Source organism: Vigna unguiculata, chromosome 11 (genome assembly GCF_037176805.1).
Source record: "Vigna unguiculata cultivar grain cowpea cultivar isolate G323 ecotype 2 chromosome 11, ASM3717680v1, whole genome shotgun sequence".
In the NCBI taxonomy this organism is placed as follows: domain Eukaryota; kingdom Viridiplantae; phylum Streptophyta; class Magnoliopsida; order Fabales; family Fabaceae; genus Vigna; species Vigna unguiculata.
Window position 1 is genome coordinate 36,313,737 of NC_140802.1, and position 25,775 is coordinate 36,339,511.

The following is a 25,775-nucleotide window of genomic DNA, read 5'->3' on the forward strand; positions in this document are numbered from 1 at the left end:
ATTATGAGTATTTAATAATTTAAACAGAAACAATGATATGACGATGGTGGGTATTATGACAGATATGGAAACGTGGACAAAACGAATATGTACATCCCCTCTTCATCCCATACCCAATTGAAAAGTCTGGATATTCCAATAGTGAAGGGTCTTGATAGAAATAGGAGAGCTTCAACCTTCTGACTCTTACATTGGATTCATTGCTTACAATGTTTCTTCCTTCAAAATTATAAATAGAAAACAATGTTATTAGTAATTAAGGAGTACATACTTGTTTCATATTATTTATTCATATCAAAGTGATACAAAACTTATAAGAGAAAATAAAGTTAAATATATTTGCAATTCTTTAACTTGGATACGAAATCTTCGTACATGTAATGTTAAATGACATTTTAGATTGACATTTGAGTTGGAACCTGTCAAACAATATAAATAACTCAAACATCAGCTTGAAACACCTTTTGACAGATAAAAAAATTTAACTTAATTTGATTAGGAGTACTATATTTATTCATTTTTAAATTTTGAAGACCGAATTTTATCAAAATTTTGGATAGAGACCATTTTCAATTTCGCGTACAAAAATAATTCGGTCATACTATCTAATAATGTATAGAAATACACTCCAATGACTTTACATAAATATTAAATACTACTTTAAAATTATTAATCAAAATCTGCTATTAATTATAATCAACACTCACCTATTCAACCTATTCAACATGATCACTACTTAACTTTTGTAGTTTTGTATCGTGAGGATAAAGGGTAGGGAAGAGTCTAATCCTAATTAAGATAGAATAATTCTCACAAACTTGGATGAAGTTAAACAAGCTGGTACAATTATTAGTAGTAGATAACTATTCCCTAACACATCGTGTTGAACAAAATCGGAATTGCACAACCTTTAATATATAGATAGGATTTGTTTTTATTGGATACGCCAACTATTTTGATTACAGCTTGATCTTAATCATCCAATGCACTATGGTTTGTTCCCCCCAAAAGACATGATGCGTAAAGAAAGCCCGCAAGAAAATTGATATTTCCAAAAAAACTCGTCATCAACTTTTCATGAGATTGAAATGTTATACCATGATTTGAAAATTTTCCCCTTTTTGGTGAGGAAATTTCCTAAAGCCCTTCCACACTTTTTTTCTGTTTACATTAATCTCCTTTAGTCATGGATGCTTTAGGTGCTATTTTTGTCCATTAGCATTAAGCAATTCTCCAAATGAAATGAGTGTTGGAAGGGAATGGGATATTGCTTCCTAGTCCATGAAAGAATGATGTGTGATTAATGGTTTTGCACAAAGGTTGGGATCATGCACCAAATTGTCATGGTAGGTTTGAAACATCCTTAAAGATTCTTAAGAACATGTTGGTTAATTAGGGTTTGGACTAGTTCAAAGAATGAGAACTGTTCGACAAAAGTCCTTCAACTGCCAATTTAATCTTCATGCAAACTAATGGCCACGAGAATCTAGTAACATGATAATGGTGTGGATGGCTCAATGACTTATTGTCCATAAGCTAGTAAGCTCCATTGGATTATTGATGTGATATTCTTTTAGGTTTGGAAAATTGAAGTTGACATTTGAAGAAAAAAAAGGGTAAAGTAGTATTTTTTTTTATCGTTTTAGGAGAAGGATAAGCATCAAGAGTAAAATTATGATTGATTTGAGTGATATAAGTTTGATAGAAGTTTTGAAGTAATAATTTTTTATTTAAAAAAAGTTTAAAGTGGCATTTTGTTTAGAGTTTCTTAGTGCCAATTTAACCTATGAAAAGTTAAATTAGCAATCAATATCAATCATTATTTTGATATCTCTCGTATAATTTAAATATTTATTTGTCATTTTAACATTCAATAATCAAATGTTTAAACATATTATTAATAGTGTAACAATGAATCTTTATTTTCTCAATCTACCTTGTGAAGTAAATTTTGGTATGTTATAGCTAAAATCATAATGTTATGAGCAAAATTAATTTTGATGTAAGAGAAGCTTGAAACAAAACAAAAGAAAAATGCATCGGCCGATCTTTGAAGGAGCGGGGTGGCCATGCCCCCCTAAAATTTTTGAAAATTTTTAAACTAAATATAATATACATTGAAAATTAAATGTAATATATAAATTAGGCATATGTTAATTTTTTTTTCATTTTTTATTGTCACATGTTTAATTTTTGTTTTAAAAAATAAAAATAAAATTAAACACAAACTCATTATTTCTTCTCAATTTTTACTATTTTTCTTTCGTTCTTGAAGAAAAAATACACCTCTCTTGTCTTATTTGATAATACAATATTAGTTTAGTAATTAACATTTTTTTATCTCATAAGCCTTCTGTATGTTCATTTTTTATTAATATAGAAGGAAAAGTCATGTACCATTTATTTTTTTTATAATCAATTTTTAATTGTGACTTGATTATCATTTTTTTTTGTGATTACGTTTCTTAATTTTTTTTATTAGAATATGATGAGTTATTTTATAGTCTTAAACTTTTTCTTTTAAAAAAAATATTGATTAAGAATAAAAGAATAGATTTATTTTTAGAAGTGATAAAAAGGAAGTTATTCGTGAAGATGAGAAGACAAGTTCAACTTCTTCAAATATTCTCAAACAAAACATAATCCTAATTATTCAATTGTTCAATTAGAGGAGTCATTAATTAAGTTTAGAATAATAACAAATGAGAAGTTTCATATTAATTCATTGAAACATGATCCAGAAAAATATTTTCAAATATGGAAATATTGAATGAATAAAAGAAATAAAATTACAAGAACTTATTTAAACTTGGGGTTTGTATGAAATACAACTTTAAAATTGTTCTTGATGCTCATAACCATCAATATTTGAAGAATTTATTAACCATGTTTGAATTATGTAAATCTTCGGTAAGGTGAATTTTTTGTCATTATTTACCTTGAAAAAGAAATAGTTGAAAATTTTAGTTTTAATTCAATTATTGATTAGTTAGAAAATATGAAAAAGCGAACGACAATCCTTTAAATATAAATGTTTTTTTCTTTTATAGTTCCAATTATACTAAATTATATTCATTTTTATTATTGTATGAGAGTAATTAAATATATAAATTTTGACCGTATTATTTGGCTTCCCAAAATTGTTCATCAAGATATGCTGTTGGAAAGATGATATTATAGTCTTTGAAATTGTATTTAATTTATCTTACATTCCATTAAACATAATTAAATGTGAAAGTAGAATTGATATGAATCATGACTTTTGAATAATTCAATACTTTTCAAATAACATAATTTTGATCTTTGTATGTTTAAAGATCCTCACATAACATAATTTTGATCTTCGTATGTTTAAAAATCCTTAAATAACATAATTTTGATCTTCGTATGTTTAAAGATCCAACATGATCATATTTAAATTAATTTTTTAAGAAAATTAGGATAGTAAAATGGTTAATCCGACTTACTTTTACTCAATTTGTTATTCGTTTAGGAAATAAAAGTAAGATAAGTTGATCCATGAAGCGAAGTGAGAACTTTGACCCTTCTTATTAGAATATTGTGCTATTTTGCTTAAAAAAATAAATAAAGTTTTAAGCTTGTTGTGTTTTGATAAGTCTTAATACTATATATTTTTATATTAAATTTGGTTTTTATTTAACTCTTATTATTTATTTAGGTTATTTTTTAGTATTTTTTATCTAAATTTATTTTTAACTTGTTTTTATTATTACTTTTTTTCCCTTTATGTTTTTATTATTAATAAATATTTTTGTATAAAAAAACTCAAAAAATAAATTTTAAATAAAAGCTTCAATCTTAAGTTTGTTTTAGGTCTTCCAAACACTTGAGTCATCATTATTGGACACTACCATCAGAAATACTTTAAACTTGTGTTTGACTTGTATATTTTATAGTATAATGTTGTGAAGTCTGAATTAAATTTTTGCTTTGAAGAGTGAGAAAATTGTTTATGTGTTGTAAAAGTTTTCATATAGTATTATTCTTAGGGGCTTCTCCTTGCACCCCAAAACATTTCTCCTGTACCCCCAAAACTTTTTTATTTCCAATTTTGCCCAAGTTGAAAGTTAAATTAAGAAAGAGAAAAAACAGTAAAAAAATTATTACCTGCACTGCACCCCTGCACAGCCAGCGAATCTGGGCACACCTCTGCACCCCCAAAGATTATTTGATTCTTTGACCTAAAAAACACATTTAAAAGGTTCTCTTTTTTTCGCTTCCTCCTCTCTCCTTCTTTGCCTCCTTCTTTGCCTTCATTTGTTCATTTGTGGAGAAGATCATCGAGCAGCAGCAAGCACCAACCCAAGAGGAGTCTGTGACGACACTGAGAGCCACCCTTCCCTGCAGTTAATCCACACACATCTTCCAGTTAAATTTTCTCAAATTTGTAATGTTTTTTCGTGTTCACGGTGATTTATGAACCTCTCTCTCTCTCTCTCTCTCTCTATATATATATATATATATATATATATATATATATATATATATATATAATCATTCCATCTATGCCAAAAGGGGCTCCTAAAATTTTTGTGTATTATGAAACGAAATACAGAAGCCGTTTCATGTTTTTTAGAAACGAATTACAAAAGTCGTTTCTTGCATTGTTTATGTGAAACAGATTACAGAATCCGTTTCATGTTTTTTATAAACGAATTCTGAAAGTCGTTCCGTATTTATTGCTTTTTTTTATATGAAACGAATTACGTAATCCGTTTCTACACTTTCAGAAACGAAATTTGAACTTCGTTTTGTAAATTTTTGTTGTTATTTCTGAAATGTATTTTGCGTTTATATGCAACAGATTACATTAAATAAGTTTGGACTTATTTCTTCACTCAATTTTGATGTGGTTAGATACTGTTTATATTAATGGATTGGTTTCAAATAGTTTTTGGAGAACTTTTAACCGAAAAATAATTAGTATTTAATTTTTTAAATGCACTCTTAATCAGCTGTAGGTTGTTCTTCACAAATGTTATGGATTAAGAATCAAATAATAGAGTATAACTTCTACTAGAGTAATATTCTTGCTCTATGTTATAATAAAAAAATAAAATATTTTAATACGTCAAACAACCCCATCTAGGGCAACCACATAATAACAGATAAAAATATTAAAAAATAATGTAACAGGTATCAGAGAAAAGAATGCAACACGACACCTTAATCGAGTGTCTCACCTATTACACAACACACATTACATATGCAAAGTAAAGTTCTCGTACAGATCCAAAGTTCTCAGACAAACACGAAGTGAGACAGAAATTTTGCCAACGTTTAATCAATTTCAAAACTGTTTCGGTCAATTCACATTCAAAAACTCACATTGAAAACTGATTGCATGGTGGTGATATTCAAAACTGATTACATGATTCACATTCAAAAATTCACCTCACTCAAGCACACAATATATACTCACTCACAAACTCACGCACACCATTGCACTCACTCACCAACACACTAAATCCACATTCAATACCAACACACTAAATCCACAATCAACACGCACATAAACAACATTATTCTATTTCAAAAAGAAAACAAAAGATTAGGGTTAATAAAACGTCAAGAACCCTTCATTTAAAAAATTCAAAAACTGCATTTAAAAATTCCAGAAATGGAATACGTGATCCGTTTCAGAAAAGTATGAAACAGATCCCAAAATCCGTTTGAAAAAAAAAACATGAAACTTTATGAAACGAATTTTGGAATACGTTTCATACTTTTCTGAAACGGATCACGTATTCCGTTTCTGGAATTTTTTTTTAAAATTTTTGAAACGGAATTCGTAATCCGTTTTAGAAAAGTATGAAACGGATTCCAAAATCCGTTTCATAAAACAAAGACATGGAAACATATGAAACGAATTTCGAAATCCGTTTCATACTTTTCTGAAACGAATTATGAATTCTGTTTCACAAATTTTAAAATTTTTTTCCAGGGACGGAATATGTGATCCGTTTCAGAAAAATATGAAACGGATTCCAAAATCCGTTTCATAAAGTTTCATGTTTTTTTTTTCAAACGGATTTTGAAATTCATTTCGCTTTTTCTTGAAACGTATCACGAAATTCGTTTCACAGAATAAAAAGGAAAAAAATGCAAAACTAATATTAACATTCCAACCATTCAAATCAAATTCGAAGAGGCTAACCTGCAGAGAAGATAAGAGGAGAGAATGGAGGACCTTCAAGCACAGGGAACTCACAGGGAACACCTTCAAGTACAGAAGAGAATGGAAGACAGTGACAATGAGAGAATAAAGAAGAGAGCTTTCAAAAATAAAATTAATGAAAGTGAACACACAAACCTCGGACCAGGGACCACCATGAGAGAATGAAGCAGAGAAAATTAAAATGAAGGCAATGGACCACAGTGAGAATGGAGAAGAAACAGAGAACAAACGAGAAGAAACAGACAAAATGAAGGTATGAAATAATTTGGGGGTGCAGAGACAAGTTGACGCAGTAAATTTCATTTACTGCTCTTCCACCGTTTTCACCCACTTTCACCTACAAATTAATTAAGGGTATAATGGTAAATTTGAGGGGTACTGAAGAAGCCTTGGAGGTGCAGGGAGAAGGCGCCTTATTCTTTGGTTGTCAACGGTCATGGTTTTCTTCCAGTTTTGAAATTTCCACATTATAATTGTATTGATCTTATTTATCTATTAATAGGATAGTTCTCGAAGGTAAAAATAAGTGAGAAACATTAGAGTTGCATAGACAAATTTGTCATCGTAAAATTTGGATTAAGATATTATATAAAAATGTATTAGTATCCTTATACTACTTGACAATTACAACTAAAGTCACCATTTATATAAGGGTAATATAAGATGACACACTCATTTGCCATGCTTTTTATAAGGGGGAAATGAAAAATAATGTGTCAAATAATGAATGTAGAAGAGTGTCAAAATAAATTTTTCCTTTAGATAAAAGCTCAAAGACTACTTGCATAACTTGGAATCTTGACATGGACTAAACAAATTTTACTTGCGGAGTCTATGATTTACGAGCATTCTTTGTAGAAGAAACCTTGTACAGTCGAACATATTAGGTTGTGCTAATACATTAAAATCTTGTTATTTATTTAACTGTGGTGATAAAATTAATTATTTGCATGTGGTATTGTAGATGCATTGACAAAGTTTTAAAGAGAAAAAAGTTGGAAGAACCTATGACATTAAGGATGTGATCAAACATAATTGATGAAATAAATTTGATGTTGTTGTCTTGTTTTTTATTATGCAATTTAATGCTTAATTCACTTTGTATTTAAGTTTAACATATTTATTTTAGTTTAAGAAATGCTTAAAGTGTGTTTGAAGTGTATTACAGGTAAATTCATATAACTTGTGCATTTTGTGGGACTGGTGTGAGATGTTAAAATTGTAATCCGTTTAAGATGTGAGTCATAAAGCGAACTTTTTTAATGTGGATTCGAGTTTAACTAGGCTAGTTTAACCACATATCCAACTCTAGTTACAACACATGCTAAATTTATGGAAACATTACACTACACCCTTAATCTTTTAACATTTTTCTTTTAGTGTTTTTGTGTAAGTATTAAGTAGTTGTCCCTCTCCATAAAGCTAAATTTATAGAAACACCACTCTTAACTCTTGGTCTTATAGTTTTGGTGTAAGTAGCAAGTAAGCATATTATTGTTAGAAGTTGATGTAGTATCCCAATTAGGATGTCAATGTGGCAGGGTAGGGTAAGGACAGTAATTTTCCCTACCCTACCCGCTAGATAAATATTCGTTCCGTATCTGTATCCATATTCGTGGTATCCGTGATGCGGGTATCCACATAATTTTTTAATATTCACGGATATTCACAGGTACCCGCGGGTATTTAATAAAAAATAAAAAAAAATTAACAACATATTTTATTCGTAAATTCAAATAAAATACAATACATAACATTCATAAATTTTAAATAAAGTCCAAATAACTCATTTAAATAGTGTTGAATTACAATTTACAAAGAAATGATTTAAAAAAAAAACTAATTGATAAAAAAAATAACTCATTTGAAATCAATATATTAATATTTTAATCATATTTTTTTTTAATTTAATCACGAATACGGATATTATGATACCCGTATCCGCCCAGTTAACATGCGTGTATTAAAAATACTCATACCCGTTACCCGTGATTATTCATTTACAGTATCCATTTTCTACCCATTGCGGGTTTTATATACGGATACTTACATTTACGAATTTTATTGACATCCCTAATCCCAATCATGTACTTGTTTTTCTTCCTTTCACCGAGATTCATTAATTCAATTGATTGTTTGAAAAACTTTGATTTAATTAGGATTTAGGTGAAAACACTTTATCTCTAGGAATGAGGGAGTAAAACCCATTTGTCAAATTTTAAGTTTTTGATCTTAATGTTGATTGTTTCACAAATTTCACCAAGGAATTGTGAACATAAATAATTCACAATTTCTATGTTTAGGGATTAGAGTAAAATGAAAATCGTGGATTGTTAAATTTAGTGAGTAATTTAAATTGTTGGATAAAAATTAAAATGAATGTGTGAAAAAGGTTAGTGATCTCAACCTCCATCATATTTTTATATTTGATTTTTCATTCAAGTTTTTTAATATTTTAAACAGTAACATTTTACTTGAATTAGAAATTAGACTTTATATATTAGTTATGCATTTTTTCAAATAAACTCATGCTAGATATTATTATGAATATATTGACATTCAAAATATATCAATAATTTGTCATCACAATTTTTTTTATTAAAATAATAAAATATAATAAAATATTTAAAACATTATATGAGACAATTTTAATTATCAACTTTATGCGCAAACTAATTTTAACTTATAAAGATTTAAAAAAAAATACTTATTAAGAAATTTATACAAAACACATTCAATTATATGTTTTCTTACAAGAAATAAACATCTACGCTGCGTAATGCATTTAAAAAGTTTGATGCTTAAAGGAGTTTTAAGGTATGAATATGAACAAATTTTAAGGTATGAATATGAACAAATATTTTATTATTATTATTATTATAGACGAAAAAATTCAATTAATGATATTACTTAATGTTATTTATAAATATTTTATTTTTTGTAGGAAATTCATTATTGCTTAAATTAAATAAAAACAAAATGTATTTGATCATATAATTAATTACAAAAAAATTAAAATGAGTTTAAATTATAACCATGCCAACAATATTACTTATATCATGTATTTAAAATTATTCGAAAATTTTGGTCATTTAGTTTTTTTCTCATATATGTATCAGAAAAAAAAATTAAAAACTTAGCATAAATGTTTTAGATATTGTTATCGTTCAAAATTTATATATTTTAAGATAAGCGTATTTGAATTGATAACTGTATCGAACTGGAATGAAGTTAGTTACTTTTTTTTATAAAAGTCACATAATTTTACTTAATATTTAACTGATTTTTTTCTATAATTTGTTTTTTGAAAAATTGAAATTGATCGCTCAACACGAAAATCAAAAGAAATTAGATTACTTTTTTCGGGAAAAAGACAATGAATCCGTCGCCGGTATTCATTACTTTGTCGTTGGCTTTCGTAACGATGATGGAGCCATCACGGGTACTTATATTTTTCTTCCTATTAATTAGTGCTTAGTTGTTTATTTATTTTTCTGAACCGGTCTTCATCGAATTAATATTCTTCTTGCATCTTGGTTGAATCATAGCGACAAATTTAATACGATGTTTGGGTGAAGTTAGACGATAAGCGTGCATGAGAGTGAGATGAATATTTGAGGCCACTAATTTTCCAAGTGGTAACCCCACTTCTTTCCATTTCAATTCTTTTATGATCATGGCATCAGCAACCCAAATTCTAACCCCACCTTTCATTAATCATTTTCACATCTTCCAAGATCATTAACTAGAGAATCAATTTCAGCAAGATAAAACAAATTTATAACGGATTCATTCGTATAATAATTACTCATTTAGTTTCTTAATTCAATTTCGTTATTTTATTATTAGTCTGTTTAATTTATTTTTTAATTATTTAAAAAAATTCAAATTAGTTTTTTTATTAAGTTAAATTAACATCATGTTTGTACAAAAGTGAAATCGTGAAATTTTTAATATTTTTAAATATATAAATTGTCATGTGTCATGTTATTATCGTGTCACATGATAGTTTAGAGTCATGACATATGACAATAGTAATAGTTGTTTTTAATTTAGTTTTCTATTTAAATTTTTTGTTCAATTTAGTACCTCTATTCTTTAAAACGATCCAATTTTTGTCTTTTTCAATTTGAAACCAAATTAGTAAATAAGCTTAATTACAACTTATATATACATGTTACAATAATTTTTTGAATATATACATCAAATCACTACACCTAAATATTCAAATTATTTTATTTTTTACATATTTACCTTTGTAATTTTTTACACTTTACATCAAATTACAAGTATAACAAATTTCAAGTGTAAAAAATTACAAAGGTAAAAATGTAAAAGATAAAATAATTTGAGTATTTAGGTAAAGTAATTTGATGTATATATTCAAAAAAAATTATTGTAATATATATATATATATAAGTTGTAATTAAGCTTATTTAATAATTTGGCCTTAAATTGAAAAGGACAAAATTGAATCGTTTTAAAAAATAGAGGTACTAAATTGAACAAAAAATTTAAATAGAAGACTAAATTGAAAACAATTATTACTTCTACCACGTGTCACGACTGTAAACTATCACATGACACGACGGTAACATGACACCTGGCAATTAATAAATTTTTAAGAAAAAATTAAAAAAATAAAATATTTCAAGACTTGACACGTGTCCTGTACGAACAATATTAACTCTAACTTAACAAAAATGACCAAATTGAACCATTTTAAATAATTGGAGGACTAAATTGAATCAACTAATAATAAGGGATCAAAATTGAACCAAACCAAAAAATTAGATGACTAAATCAGTAATTATACCTAACATATAAATATAAATGAATATATATCTTATCTTACAATCCATATTTTAAAATTAAATTAGACTTAAAATTTATTTTTTAAGATGTCATAAGATTTATATGAATCCTATTCTAACAAAATTTGTTATTCATTAGATCTATCGTGTCATTCATTATTAAATCAATATAAATGTCTAATTTCAGGTTCGATATGTATATGTTTCACTAGTTTCCTTAATTCTCATTCTTGACGTCATCGGAAGAAGCAAATGTATTAAAGATCTCAAATTAACTAGAAATAAGACCATCTTGTAATATATAAATAAGAAAAAACCTCGTCTTACTGAACTATAGTTTATTAAAGTTGAGTTAAGTTGAAGTTTCACTGACTTAATACAAGTTTCAGAAAGAACTGAATAAGAAGATAAGGAAAGAAGCAATGAAGATGAGTGAGGTAAAGTGAGGAGGAGGAAGATTAATGGTGTGAGAAGTTGAAGATTCATTGGCTGATTTGACATTAGAGCAATCAAGACCAAGCTCCCCTCCTTTGCACTCATTGGCAAAGAGGCCAGGAGGGTATTTGCCATAGATGTTTATGTAGCTAAACATAACTTCTGCACAATTAGTTGTCAAATCATTGATGTCATTAGCAAAAGGGCAAGCAAATTGCTTGAAAGCATCACAACACACCTTGGCTGGATATTGAGGTCCCTTGCATTGGCTTGTCAACACTGTGTAGTTTTGGTTCTCAAAATCAACTGAACAAGCTGCACACAACTTCTCAATTATTATTTTGTGCTTGTTTAGTTTTTTTTAAAGTACTGTAGAAAGCAACAAAGATATTAGTTCAAAAAGAAAAAACACACTTTACCATGGTTCAAATCCAACGTTGGAACATATAAGTTTGAGTGGCTAATGGGTTCACATTGCACTAGTTTTTATATTCTCATAAAGACATTCTCGTCAGTGGCTAAGCATTAGTACGGCATATGTGAGTCATGTCTCCACTAAAACTTTCCTATTTCTTAGATATCAATGAAAAAAAATAAATAGATAATAATATTTTGACACATTTTTAATTTATTATTTTAATTCATTCTTTAATTATTTTTTTTATTTTTTTAATAATGTGATAATCTAAAAATAATTAGAATAGTGAGTTAAATGTGAATAAAAAAATAGATTAAAATATCATTATGTAAAATAAATGACATCCTTAAAATCTAAGCCATAAACATGTTTTTATTTTCTAAAAAAAAAGTAAAAATCGTGATATTTCATAATTTTATTGGTAAATTTGCCGTTTAGTATTGGAAATGTATCCAAACATAACTTTAATAAAACGTTTTATGCAATAACATGTGGTTTAACTTTGATTAATATATTTTAAAAGAATTATTGGAGGAGGACAAAGGGAGAATAATTGAAAAAAAAAGAAGGAAGAGGGTAAGTTAGATTTAGAAGAAAAAAAAACCACAATGATACAGAAATGAGAATAAACATAAATAATTCAACGGAGTATGTGTTTTAAGAATTAGTGTGCCTTTAGTTTAACGGTTGAGAATTCGAACCCAGTTACAAATGATATTTAACAAATTTTTGTTATGTTTTGTTGATTTCTAAAAGTGGATTATTTTCAAAACAAAATCATAAAACTTTTCTATCAAATGAGATTTTCCGTTTCATTTATCCAAAAATTTATTTTTTCTAATTTCAATCTGAACATTTCCTTAAGGTTTGTTTGGTTATGCTTTTGAAAATTGATTCTGTAGTTGAATCGATTCATAGGGTAGAGAAACAACAATTAATTACTTCTCTTTAAACGTGACTTTTTGATATTTAAATCAATTCTGCATAAGATAAAATCGATATCAAAGATGCACTTAATCTCTTATTGTCTTTTGCATAACCCATTTGAATTCTAGAAAGGGGTAATTTTTAAATAACCCATTTGTATTCTAAAAAGGGGTAATTTTTAAGAAATAACCTGATTTCAAGTGCTTCTTCAAACATCATACATAATTTTCACATTTGAATTCAGTGGCATGTTAGTGTAACTATTTGAAAAACTCTCAGAAAAAAAAAAAAAACACATATAGGCAAATTCTTCCAACATAGTTTCAGATTTCATTGCTAGTTCATAGTTTCCAACAGTAATAAAAATGTTACCTTTCTTAGCCTGTAAGAGGGCACGACCAGTGAACGCCTGAGACTCAAATACCCGATCTGTGTGGATACAAAAAAAGTGAAGCAGCCATGATCAAGATTTGAGAGATGAATAAAAAAGGTTGAAACTTTGAAGGAAAAGAATGTACCTGAAATGAATGGAGCAGCAGAGGCGAATGTGAGTAGGAGGAAACAACAGAGAATGGAAGAGAAGAAGGTATCGGAACCCATTTTCTCTTTCACTCCCTCTCACCCTTTTGATTTAAGATTTTTCCTTTTTCCTTTGAGGTGTGTGTTTCGTTTGTTCTCTGGTTTTGGTGAGATGAAGAACAGACATTATTGCAGGAATTGTGGTAGAAATCGAACGCGTTGTCAAGCTGGCAAACTTCCAATGGCTCTCCGCAACTTCTCTTGCATTTGGTAGTTTTTGGTAGTTTTATAAGATCTTCTTTTCCCCCTTTAAATAGTTATAAAATCTGTCATTTTTCTTAATTATAGTTGTAGACGAGGAAGGTCAGGGAATTATCACTAGATAATTTATTTTTTTTACAATTTTTATATTGTAAACTCTTTTTTTTTGTCATATGATTGTTTTTTATCGGATGATCTTGAGTTCTTAATTATAAGATACTTAACTAAATGAGTTTTCTTTTATATAAACAATTGTTTAATTTAGATTTTCGGTTAGGTTTACAGTATTATCTTTCTACTTTATCTTTAAAATACGTTGATTTTAATATTTTAAAATATATTATAAAATTTCGATATATTAGATAGACAATCCCGAAAATTCAATAATGAATTTGAACTTGAATTTAATTTTATATGTTGGAGTTATCAATATTTACATTATTTAAGGTTCTAAGACGCGTTATTTATAATATCATTTCAAACATATCTTAGAATAAAGAACTAAAATTTCATAATTACCACACCACTATTTTAATTGTGTTTCTTACCATAGTTATTAAATTCAACCAACGCATTTGTAACATGAAAAAAATGCAATAATTAACTCACTTAAAGTAAATATCATTTTAGACATAAAAACTTAATTATAAATTGATGAACTAAGTGCTTAATTAAAATACAATCAATATAGTCATTAATGTAAAAACAAATATATTAAAGAAATAATTAATACATAACAGGGTCCATTTCTCATTTTTAGAATTTGAGGAGAATATATACAATTGTGTTGATTGTTGAAGAAGTTAGAAAGAAGGAATAATTAACAATTTTGGAAGACGTGTATATTGATTATGTTTATACATCCTATAATATTCCATAATAAGTGGTAGTGTCTAGTTATAGACTTAATCTACTATTTTCAAGAATACTCTAGATAATTTTAAATTTTGTTAACTTTTTTTTTCTAAATTTTTCTTTTATTATAACTTTTAGAAATTTGTATCAAATTTCACATTCTTCCTTAATGCAAATTTTAATAACTTTAATAAGCATAAATTGTAGATACTCAAAATTGACTCTTGGTAGTTACTTGGTAAAAATGTGTGGAACTTAATCTCGTATTTCATATTACTTAAGTTGAATTTATTTATTTTTTCCAACGTTATGAAGTGTACCAAGATATTTTGTTAGTTATTGAACTTCTACTTGAGATTGTTTTACTAGAACAAGAAAGTTATTTCTCACAAATTTTTCTTTTTTTTTTTCTAATTCCAAGTAGTATTTTTATCAACTTCAACTTTCTTACTAATAGTGAGCTTCTTTGTCTGCAGGTTGTAAGCTCTGTATAACTTTTTCATTGTGTGCTACATCCCAAAAAAAAACAAAAAAACTTGTATTGTCTTGTTTTCTAAATTATGACTTTTTTTTTTATCTAGAATATATATGTAATAAACAAATTCCAAAACTCTTAATTTATGTCTAACATCAATATTAGGATTATATTTGTTTATGTCTAACATTTGTCCTTTAATTTTGTAAAAATTAAAATTAGTTTCTCTTTAAAAATTTTGGCCCAAGTTAGTCTATCAATTTTAGAAATTCGTGAATTTAATTCTTTTAACCAAATTTTGATAAATTTATTTGATGTTTCAAATGCGTTTCCCATCTAATATTGAAGTCGAAATATATCAAACGATATAAACAATTCAAATACTATCATGAAATTCATTTGAAATGTTAAATAAACTTAAAAATATTTGTTTAAAATAACTAAATTCAGGAATTTCTAAAGTTAAGAAATTAAATTATGGCAAAGTTTAAAAAATAGACTAACTCCTATTTTTCAACTATAACGAAAAAAAAATATATTTAACCCTTATATTATCAATGAATTAAACTGGTTAATATAAAAATTCCCAAACTTATTGTAAACATATATTAATTTTCTTTCTTCCCACTTTCACTTCATATGTTTTTATCTTTCTAATCACATTCTTTATTGCTTCTATACTTTTTTTCTTCTCTTCCGTCCATCCTAGAATAAAACCAAAGTAAATGTTTAAAATCTCAGTTGCAATTTGCTTTGCGTGAGGCAAATCTTCTAATTCTTTTTTTATATATAAAACATAATTTATGAAGGGATTTTTTATACATTTCTTTTTAACTGATAAAAAAGGAAAACAGAAATAAATTTCTCTAGGATAAAATTAATTTATACTCAGGTTAAAAGTAAAAATTTAGAAATTTATGGGAGAAACTCCATAAATTAATTTATATGTAAGCTAATTTTAACTTAAAGAATTTGATTTCAATTTATCTATCCCAAATACTAGAAGAAAATCTTCCAAACAAACTCTTTCACCTAGTTAATTTCACTATTTTTTTTTTCATCAAATTTTTATAGAGGTCTTCTCCCTGCACCTCCAAGTCTTCTTCAGTACCCCCAATAATTACCATTTTATCCTTAATAAATTTTTACCTGCAGGTAGGTGAAAGCGGGTGAAAGCAGTAAATGATATTTATTGTGGCAATGGTGTATTTTTGCTTTGGTTTTTAACTGAGCTCTGCACCTCCAACTATTTCCACAACGTTTCTTCTCTCCATCGTTTGTTGTCTCCGTTTTTTCTCCACAATGCTATCGCTTTCTCAATTGTCATACGTGGTCCATGTGTTTCAAAGTGGTAGTGGTCCCTGCCTGTGCTTCATTCTCTTGTCACTTGTTCAAGCTGTCGGTTGTCCTTTAAGCTGGTTTGAGCTTCGTGTGCACCGCTGTTTCATTAATTTTATTTTTGAAAGCTCTCCTCTTTTCTTCTCTGTCAGGTTAGTCTCCTTCCAGTTTAATCATAATCATATTGAATGTTTTGGAATTTGATTTGAATGAAATGTTGTTTGTTAAGATCCGTTTTGTAATTTTTTTTTTGTGAAACGGATGTCGGAATCCGTTTCAAGGAAATGTGAAACGGATGTCGACATTCGTTTCATTATTTTTTTTGTTTTTTAATGAAACGGATGTCGAGATCCGTTTCAGAAAAATGTGAAACGAATCTCAATCTCCGTTTAATTATTTTTTTTTGTTTTTTACGGATATCGAGATCCGTTTCATATTTTTCTGAAATGGATATCGAAATCCGTTTCGCTATTTTTTTGACTTTTTTTTTACGAAACGAATGTCGAAATCCGTTTTAGAAAAATATGAAACAGATCTCAATATCCATTTTAATAAAAAACAAAAAAAAAAAAATAATGAAACGGATGTTTCACAGTTTTCTGAAACGAATCTCAACATCCCTTTAGTGTTTTTCTTTTTCTTTTGCTTGTTACGGAGGTGGAAGGCACTGGTGTTGTTCCTTTCCCTTGAAATCGTTGAAACTGGATGCATGCATGCGGCTTACACAGAGACTGCGGCTTACATAGAGACTGCAGCTTCCAACAGTTGCCCCAAGTTACTCAGAGGAGGTGCATTGCATCGTTTAAAGTTTCAGCAATGGCGGTGGTTGTGGCAGAGATGAAGAGGTTCGAAAAGGATGTGGATGTGGTTGTGTTAAAGTGGGTCTGTGAGAGAATTAAGGCATGTGTTTGGAAGAAGGAGAAGGTAGAGATTGGATGGGAGAGAGAAAGAAAGACAGAAAATAGAGATAGAAAGAGAGAGAGAGTGTGAGGTTGGTGCGTGGTTTGTAAGTTGGTTGAAGGCTATTGCTGATTTTAATTTACAGTAAGCACAGAAAAGAAGAGGCAAAGAAGAGAGAAGTTGGTTCCCAGAACTCAATTGAAAACATGTCTCAAGTATTCATTCATTAACTTAATACTATTCTTGTAATTAGATACCTTCTTTTTTACTGTTGTTGTCTCTCTTCCACGCTCTTTCTGATCAACAATTAAATACCTTCTGCAGTAAATTTTATTTACACGGCTTTCAACCATCCTGGGAGATAAAAATTATTAGGGTAAAAAGGTAATTTACTGGAGGTACAGAAGAAGGGTTGGGGGTGCAGCGAGCAACCCCCATTTTTATATTCAAAACTTCCGTTAATTACGTGGCCCAACTTCTTAAGTTGCATGGGCCAAGGAAAACGAACACAAGCGGAGAAGGGTAGTGTTTAACTATTTTTATACATCATAATTTCCTTTTGCACTCCACATAGATAAACTCCTGATTCTCTCTTTCAATTTATGAAAAAATACATTTAAATTCTGAAATTTAAAAGTCAATTTTTTCATGAAAAAAAAACAAATTATAGAATTTATAATTATTTTTTTATTTTTGAATTATGTAATCAGAAGTTTTTTTACTTTCATATAATTTGAAAGTTTTTTTTTTTTAATTCGTTATATAATTTAGAAGTGCCTTCTAAACTGTATAATTTTAAACTCATATATATATATATATATATATATATATATATATTAGATTATAAAAATTCAGAAATCAATTTTAGATCACGGAATTTAAAAGTAATTATTAAGGAGTAAAAAAAGGTCATCAAAATACAATATGATAAGTTTACCTTTCTAACTATATAAAACATAACATAAGAGATAACAACTATATGACTAAAAAAAATAGAGCCAACGAAACATTCACGAAGAGAATAAAATAATCAATAGTGACAACATAAAAGACTGAATATTTTATCTTTTCCACACTTCGCCATAGAGGTGAAGAAAGCAACCAGGGAGGTGCAAAAAGAAATATCCAGCCAAAAATTCTGTGCCCGGTTTCTTCGGAGCGCAATATAGGGGACTTTTCCCTCGAAAGAGTTATCTTGTACCTCTAAATCTGTGCATTTATGACATTAATATCCCTACCAATCTCAGCAGGATAATAGTAAAAAAAAGAAAAATTAAATCATTCAAGATGTCCTTTTGTAACGACATCATAAGTAGGTCCTCTCAATATTATTTGAATCAATTGAGCTCATATTTTGAAAAATTCGTTGCAATTAGGTTCTTTTCGTTAGTAGTATTCTAATGGTGTTAACTATGTATCATTTGTCAACATGTGATTTTTTTGAATTTTTTATTTTTTTTTGAATTTTTTAATAATTTAAAAAAAATTGTCACATGTCAATCTGACATTGTGTCACGTGGCAGAGGCGGTGTGATGTGACAGTGGTAGTGCCACATGTTAGTATTGATGTGAAAAGTCTCACTGTTATTCTTGTATGTATTATTTTGTCTCATTTTGGCCCCAATTTTTTTAAAACTAAACCAATTTCATCCTTATATCAAATTTAATTTTTATATAAATTTAACAATGGTATTTTTATTATAATTGATATTTTTATCAAAATTAAGTTTATTTAAATATATATTTTGCATTGAATTTTATTTAAATTTTGTTTTAAATATTTATACATCTATAATTTATGGATAATTGTTAGAGTTGATTTAAAAATAAAAAGCTATACAAATTCAAATATAAAATTTTAAAACAATTTTATAACAATTCAAAATACATATATTTATTCAAAATTTTACAATTCAATTTATAAAGTTGTTATTTTTAAACCAACTCTAACATTTGTCTATAAATTATTGATATATAAATATTTAAAACAATATCTAAATAAAGTTCAATGCAAAATATACATTTAAATAAACTTAATTTTCTGAAAAATATCAATTATATTAAAAATACCATTATAAAATTTATATAAAAATTAAATTTGAAATAAGGATGAAATTAATTTAGTATTTAAAAAATTTGGATTAAATTAAGACAAAATAACAAATATAGAAACTACATTGAGATTTTTCACATCGAATAGTGACACTAGTACTGCCACATCATACTATCGGTGCCATGTGGCACAATGTCAAATTGATATGTAACAATTTTTTTTTATTTTTTTTTAAAAATTATTAAAAAAAATTCAAAAAAACATCATGCTGACACGTGGCACATAGGTAACATGTTTAGAGTACTATTAACGGAAATGACCTAATTGCAACAAATTTTCCAAAGTAAAGACCTAATTGAGTCAAATAAAACTGAGAATACCTATTTGAGATTTTGTTACAAAAATGGAGACTTTTGGAATGATTTATCCTTAAAAAAACCACTGAATTTCCATATTTAATTATGAAATCTTGCACCTCCAAATTCAAATTTTCAAAATTACTGGGAGCTTTCCTCTTCATAGTGTATGGTGTCACCTCATATCCTAGAGGTATGTATAAAAATATAAACAAATAATTAAAACTAATACAGAAGACACTGGATGTCGATATCCATAAATCAAAACAACAAATCAGATGTCAACATATATAAAAAACAATGACATCAAGAAAAAAAAAATACTAGATGTCAATATCCGTAAACCATTACAATAAACCAGATATCGACATCTGTAATAAATAACGAATTTGAAAAAACAAATGCACCAAATATGAATATCTAAGTCTAAACAATAAATGGTTGTTCTTATTTGTAATTTAATATTTTAAATTATAAATATTAAATATGATAAAAAAAAATCACCTCGAAAAAGTAACTTTAAGAATGATGATCATGTAATTATTATTTTTTTTCAATAATCAGTTCCTAAATGAAAAAAATCCCAACTCCAGTTCGTTCTTTCTTCCACACCATTGTAGTGATAAGTTTGTAAAAGGAGATGTTGGATGGTAACAAGAATGGCAGTGGTAATGGAAATGCTGGTGTTTTCCCTTACTTCATCACGTTGAATACCATGTTATATATTTTTATTTTAATTGAAGGAAAAAGTGAGAATTTTAAAATATTTTGAGAGTATAGAAAAACTTTTTGGAATTATAGGAAGAAGTCCCCCAAATATACAGTCCAACGCATGTTTTGAGGTCTCCCAATGAACTACAAGTTTAAACCTATTAGACTAATCCAGAAACCTTTTTTTTTTTCTTAAACAATAGTCCACACACCTAGTCCTATTTTGTAATATGAAAAACCGTCGAAGTTACTGAACTAAATTAATAACAAAATTATATCAGACTAATATCGCTAAAAAATTTTTTAACTAATTTTAGTGACCAAAAATTATTAGTCACTACAATAATTAATTTATATACAAATTTACAAAATTAAAAATTATTAGTTACTAAAATAGTCATTATTATAAATAAAAAATTATAATTAGTCACTTAATTGGTTACTAATTAATTAGAGACCAATCTAGTAACTAAGTCATTTTGATAGTCAAAATCTAGATAACTAGTTTTTAATAACCAATTTCCTTTGGTAGCAAAAACTATGGTAGCTAATTTTAAAAATCAATTTAGTGACTAATTATAATTTTTTATTCATAATAATAATTATTTTAGTAACTAATAATTTTTTACTTTGTAAGTTGGTATCTAAATTAGTCAATATAGTGATTAACAACTTTTGGTCACTAAAATTAATTACTAATAAGATATTTTCTTGTAGGGCATACTATTTAAATTAAGTACATTAAAAACGAACACACAAAAATGTTATAAGCCGGAATAAGTTTATTATAAACTCTTCCAGCAGCCACGTACATTCGGTACAAAAATTAGGCATGTATATTAAAAATAAGGTATACTTTTTTTGAATTTTTTTTATTGATAATGTAAAACTTATTTAATATTTAACTTTTGATGATTGAAAATATTCAGAAAATTGTATTTACATTCTATAATTTAATTTGATTTTAATATTTGTCCCTAAATAAAGTCCTACTTTTTTATATTGGTTAAAAATCAATATAATTTGAAAGTCTACATAAGAAAAGTTCATATATCAAAATGGTAATAACAACTTTATGGGCCAAGGGTAATCTATGGATTGGTCTATGTGAATTGTTTGCTATCACATATTGTTCTTGTTCATAATCTGCTTATTTATTTATATGTTAAAATTATTTTTTTCTAGCTTACCCTTTCTTTTTATGTCTATTTCATGTTTGATTTTCCTTTTTGCAATGATCACCAATGTTGATGTGAGCAGATGTGGGAACTTTTGGTGATCACCATGATGATGAAGATGTTGTTGTTTAGTTAGGCATGTTGGATCTTGCTCATTGTTGAACTTCTTTTGAGGAACAATTTTATTTGTAATTTCTTGCTTTGTTGAGCAACATTTTACCAGTCTATTTTATGTTTTAAGACATATTTATGGCATTATTTTGTGCCCCTAGTACTCTTGTTCTAGTATATTTTGGATAAATGTAAAAGGTTATTTCTCATATACTTTATGTCGTTGCTCTTATTTATATTATAATTATGTGATGTTTCATTTATTAGAATTATTCTATTAAATGAAATATCACAAAATACGCTCTCAAATTCCTCCTATATTAAAATACGTGAATTATGTCATATATACCTCACATATTAAAATAAACATCATGAAAAACTAAACTCACATGTGTCTACCTTAGGGATGTCAACGGGGCGGGTAGGGTACGGGTAGTAGCTCCTCCGTACCCTACCTGTTAGATAAATATTTGCCCCGTACCCATACTCATATCCGTCGGGTATCCGTTACGCGGATACCCGCCTATTTTTTTCATATCCACGGGTATCCACGAGTACCCATGGGTATTTACAAAATTATTTAAAAAATAAATATTTAATCATAAATTCAAATAAAATAAAATAAAATACATCATTGTCATAAATTTTAAATAAAATTCAAATAAACTCAAGTTCATAAAATGGCATTCAACACAATAAAAATTCTTTAATTAATGCTATGATAAAAAAGTCCACTTACTCCGATTAATTCCTGAAAAATAAACAAAATAAACAAATAATAAACCTCAATTGCCACGAGCCAAGTATTCTTATTTTGATTCCATCATTTGACAACAAGCATACCATAAACGTCATTGTCTATATAGGATTTGATATATATGCCCAATTTCAAATAAAGGAAAGAGAATAATGTCAAGGGATATACGTGAAAGAAGACAACGTACCGATACTTGAAATTTGAAGAATGTCATAAATATTTACTAATATATATATATATATATATGTATATATATATATACATATATACATATATATATATACATATATGTATATATATACATATATGTATATGTATATATATATATATGTATATATGTATATATATATATATACATATACATATATGTATATATATATACATATATGTATATGTATATATATACATATATATATATATATATATAAGAATACTTTTGTGAATTAAAATTTAGCGGGTACAAGTATCCACGGGTACGAATACTATGATACCCGTACCCGCCCTATTAACATGCGAGTATAAAAAATACTCGTACCCGCGGGTAGCGGATATCCATTTTTAATATATGTTTTCTATCTGTTGCGGGTTTTATCCGTGGATACCTGCGAATATGAATTTTTTTGACATCCCTAGTCTACCTAGAATCATCATCTACAAATTAATAATTATCCTTTTAGATATTAGTATGCTTGAGTATCTTATCAATATATGTTTGACGACTCAACATTTTCACTTAGAAATAAGATCATTAATATAAGATTAAAAGAATTGAAACTATTTTCTTTGTAGGGTACATATATCAATGGCATGCTCTATTGGAGCCACTTATATAAAATGCTAAAAAAAATAATTAACATTAATAAGTAAATATAATAATAGTAAAAAGAGAGTGAGAGAATAGAAAAATGGAAACAAGGTAATATGCAGTGCATATTCATCTCTCCTTTCACTTTCACGAGTCATCCTCCATCTTTTATTCTCTAAAAATTCATTCTCATTTCTTATCCATTACAAAATCTAATCGTACCATATTGAAATTGAGAAGTTATAAAGTATTTTGAACTAATCAGATTTCAAAACAAAGTTTTTATCTACTTTATGAAATCATTTTTCTCTCATTTTCATATTGTTCGAGTTAGACTTAAATTTCATTTATTAACATCTTTTATGTAATAAAATTGACCTTTAATTTCCATTTTAATTGTAAGACACCAACCTTATTTATTCTTTCATAGATGGCATAGATGAGGAGACATGGCAATTGTTTGTTCAGACTCGATTGGATCCTTCTTGGCAAGTATATTTTTTGTTGATGTTACACTTTGATAAAGTCATAGTGCCATTCACTATTTATGAATATTGTTTCTTTAACAGGAAAAGAGAAAGAAAGCTCAAGCTATCCAACAAAATAATGCTACTCCTCACAGACTTTCTTGAGGAGGATATGACTTATTGGAAAAGAGAATGATGGAAGAGAAGTTAAAGAAACAAATGGACATAGCTGCTGCTGAAGAAGTTCCTTCTCCCTCATCTCCTCCTAGCCGACATGAGAAATGGAAGATGGCTTGTACAAAAGCAGGAGGACAAATGACATCTGAGAAATCAATGATGATTGCTAAAAGAATTGTAAGTTACAATGGAGATGATGTAGCAATTATTTATTGTAATTTGTATTATAAGTGACAATGTATTATTTTTTACAGGATGAACTTGTAGAACAAAGTTCACAAGGTAATTTTGTCTCTTAGGGTCGTCGTGACATATTGACCACTGTTATTGGTACTGAATAACACCCTGGTCATGTGCGTATTGCTGGTCCATGTCCACAAACCATAATGTGCTGAATCCAAATGAAGATGAGGACATAGAGACTGATATCTCCTATCGCTGTAAGTTGTTAGTTGGAGGTGTTCCTCATTTTGTGGCCATTGGGAGAGTCTATCCAGGTGGGTCCACCATGCACACTATGCCAATGCTAGATGATTTGGTTAGAATGGTGGTTGAAGACATTAGAGATGCCACTGCTCCAGTACCAGTGCCCACATGGGAGGTGCAAGTAGTAGGAGACGCAATTGAAACATTTATCTCATGGCCAAAAGAATTAATCAAGTCAATTTCAACAAAAAAGGTATGTTTTTCTTAATTACATTTGTACATAACTTTTAACACACATCATATTTAAGTTTGTTAGTATGTTTTATAGGACCCTAAGATTAGACAAAAGTCCCCAATTGTATCTCATGCAAGCCCTGAGCCCGATTATGAGCCCGAGGATGAGCATGAGGATGAGCCCAAGGATGAGCCTGAGCTCGAGCCCCTATCTCACCAGAATGGTAATCCAATTCAGAGGTTGATTGTGGCTTCTTCTGATTTTTATCAAGAACCTTTTCCCATTCCTTGGGATGCAACAATATTTGGCGTTGACAATGGCAATATACCTTTGTATGCCAATGTCAGATTTGTGGGAAATAATACAGGGTAATCAGATGTTGAACATTGCAGTCATTCAACTTTGGATTATGTGGGTGCACTCTAAATTTAGATTTTGCATTTATGTTGGTGTTTTTTGTGAAATCAACTTTAGCCTTCTGAAATTGTGTGAATGTAGGTACCTAAATGAATTAATTGTCAATGCGGGGCACAATGATATTTATGGTTTCCTTGAGCCTCAAATTATACAAAAGTCTGGGAATAGATCAATGCACACTCAAAGATATATTCAACGATGGATTCATGAATCCAAGAAAAGAATTTACATCGCCCCTTATATTGAAGGGTAAGTTGGACTCTTACTTTAGTTATTATCTAACTAATTTCATATCACTAACTAAATTTCTTATTTAGCAGGTGTCATTGGCAATTGATTATTATTTGCCCCATAGATCGTATTGTCATATGGTTTTGTTCATTGCACAAGAAGCCAAGCAAAGAAATGAAAACTTTAATACAAAGGTATGTGTTCATTACAAATGTAATGTGTTTTATCATAATTATATTGTAAATTACTAATGACTTTTATTTTAGTGCTATTAATGTAAGCGGTGTCTTGGATGGTAAATCCATTGCATCTTCATCTCATCTTGATTGGATTTATCCTAAGGTATGTACTTTGCATTGAATCTACATATTATCAACTAAAATGTCTTAGTTCTTCATATATTTATTACATAAATTTCATATATTAGTGCAATAGGCAACGTGGAAGCTTTGAGTGTGGATACTACGTTATGCATTGGATGTGGACCATAGCTCGTGCTACCATTGTTGATTCATGGGCCGATGTAAGAGTTATAATTTAATTATTGATGTTTAACTTTGCTTCCTATGATACACCATAATTAATATATTCCATATTTCAGGTTTTTGATGGAGTCGAGCCATTGGGTAAAGATAAAATTGAAGAAATTTGCAAGGAATGGGCAAGATATTTTTTGAGGCTAAAACATTAGTTTTGATAGCCATTTAGAA

At 28.1% G+C, this 25,775-nt stretch overlaps 1 protein-coding gene and 1 pseudogene across 1 annotated transcript; one reads left to right on the forward strand and one right to left on the reverse strand.

Moving 5' to 3' along the window:
- Positions 1 to 11,319: 11,319 nt before the first annotated feature.
- Positions 11,320 to 13,601, reverse strand: LLG2 (LORELEI-LIKE-GPI ANCHORED PROTEIN 2). The gene is made up of 3 exons (XM_028054193.2): positions 13,312 to 13,601; positions 13,166 to 13,222; positions 11,320 to 11,763 (listed from the first exon to the last, which is right to left on the reverse strand). Exons 1-3 carry the CDS (start codon positions 13,391 to 13,393, stop codon positions 11,399 to 11,401), a joined length of 504 nt encoding a protein of 167 aa, XP_027909994.2. The 5' UTR covers positions 13,394 to 13,601; the 3' UTR covers positions 11,320 to 11,398.
- A 10,173-nt stretch (positions 13,602 to 23,774) lies between these two features.
- On the forward strand, positions 23,775 to 25,334 carry LOC146881866 (uncharacterized; annotated as a pseudogene).
- The last annotated feature ends 441 nt before the right edge of the window (positions 25,335 to 25,775 follow it).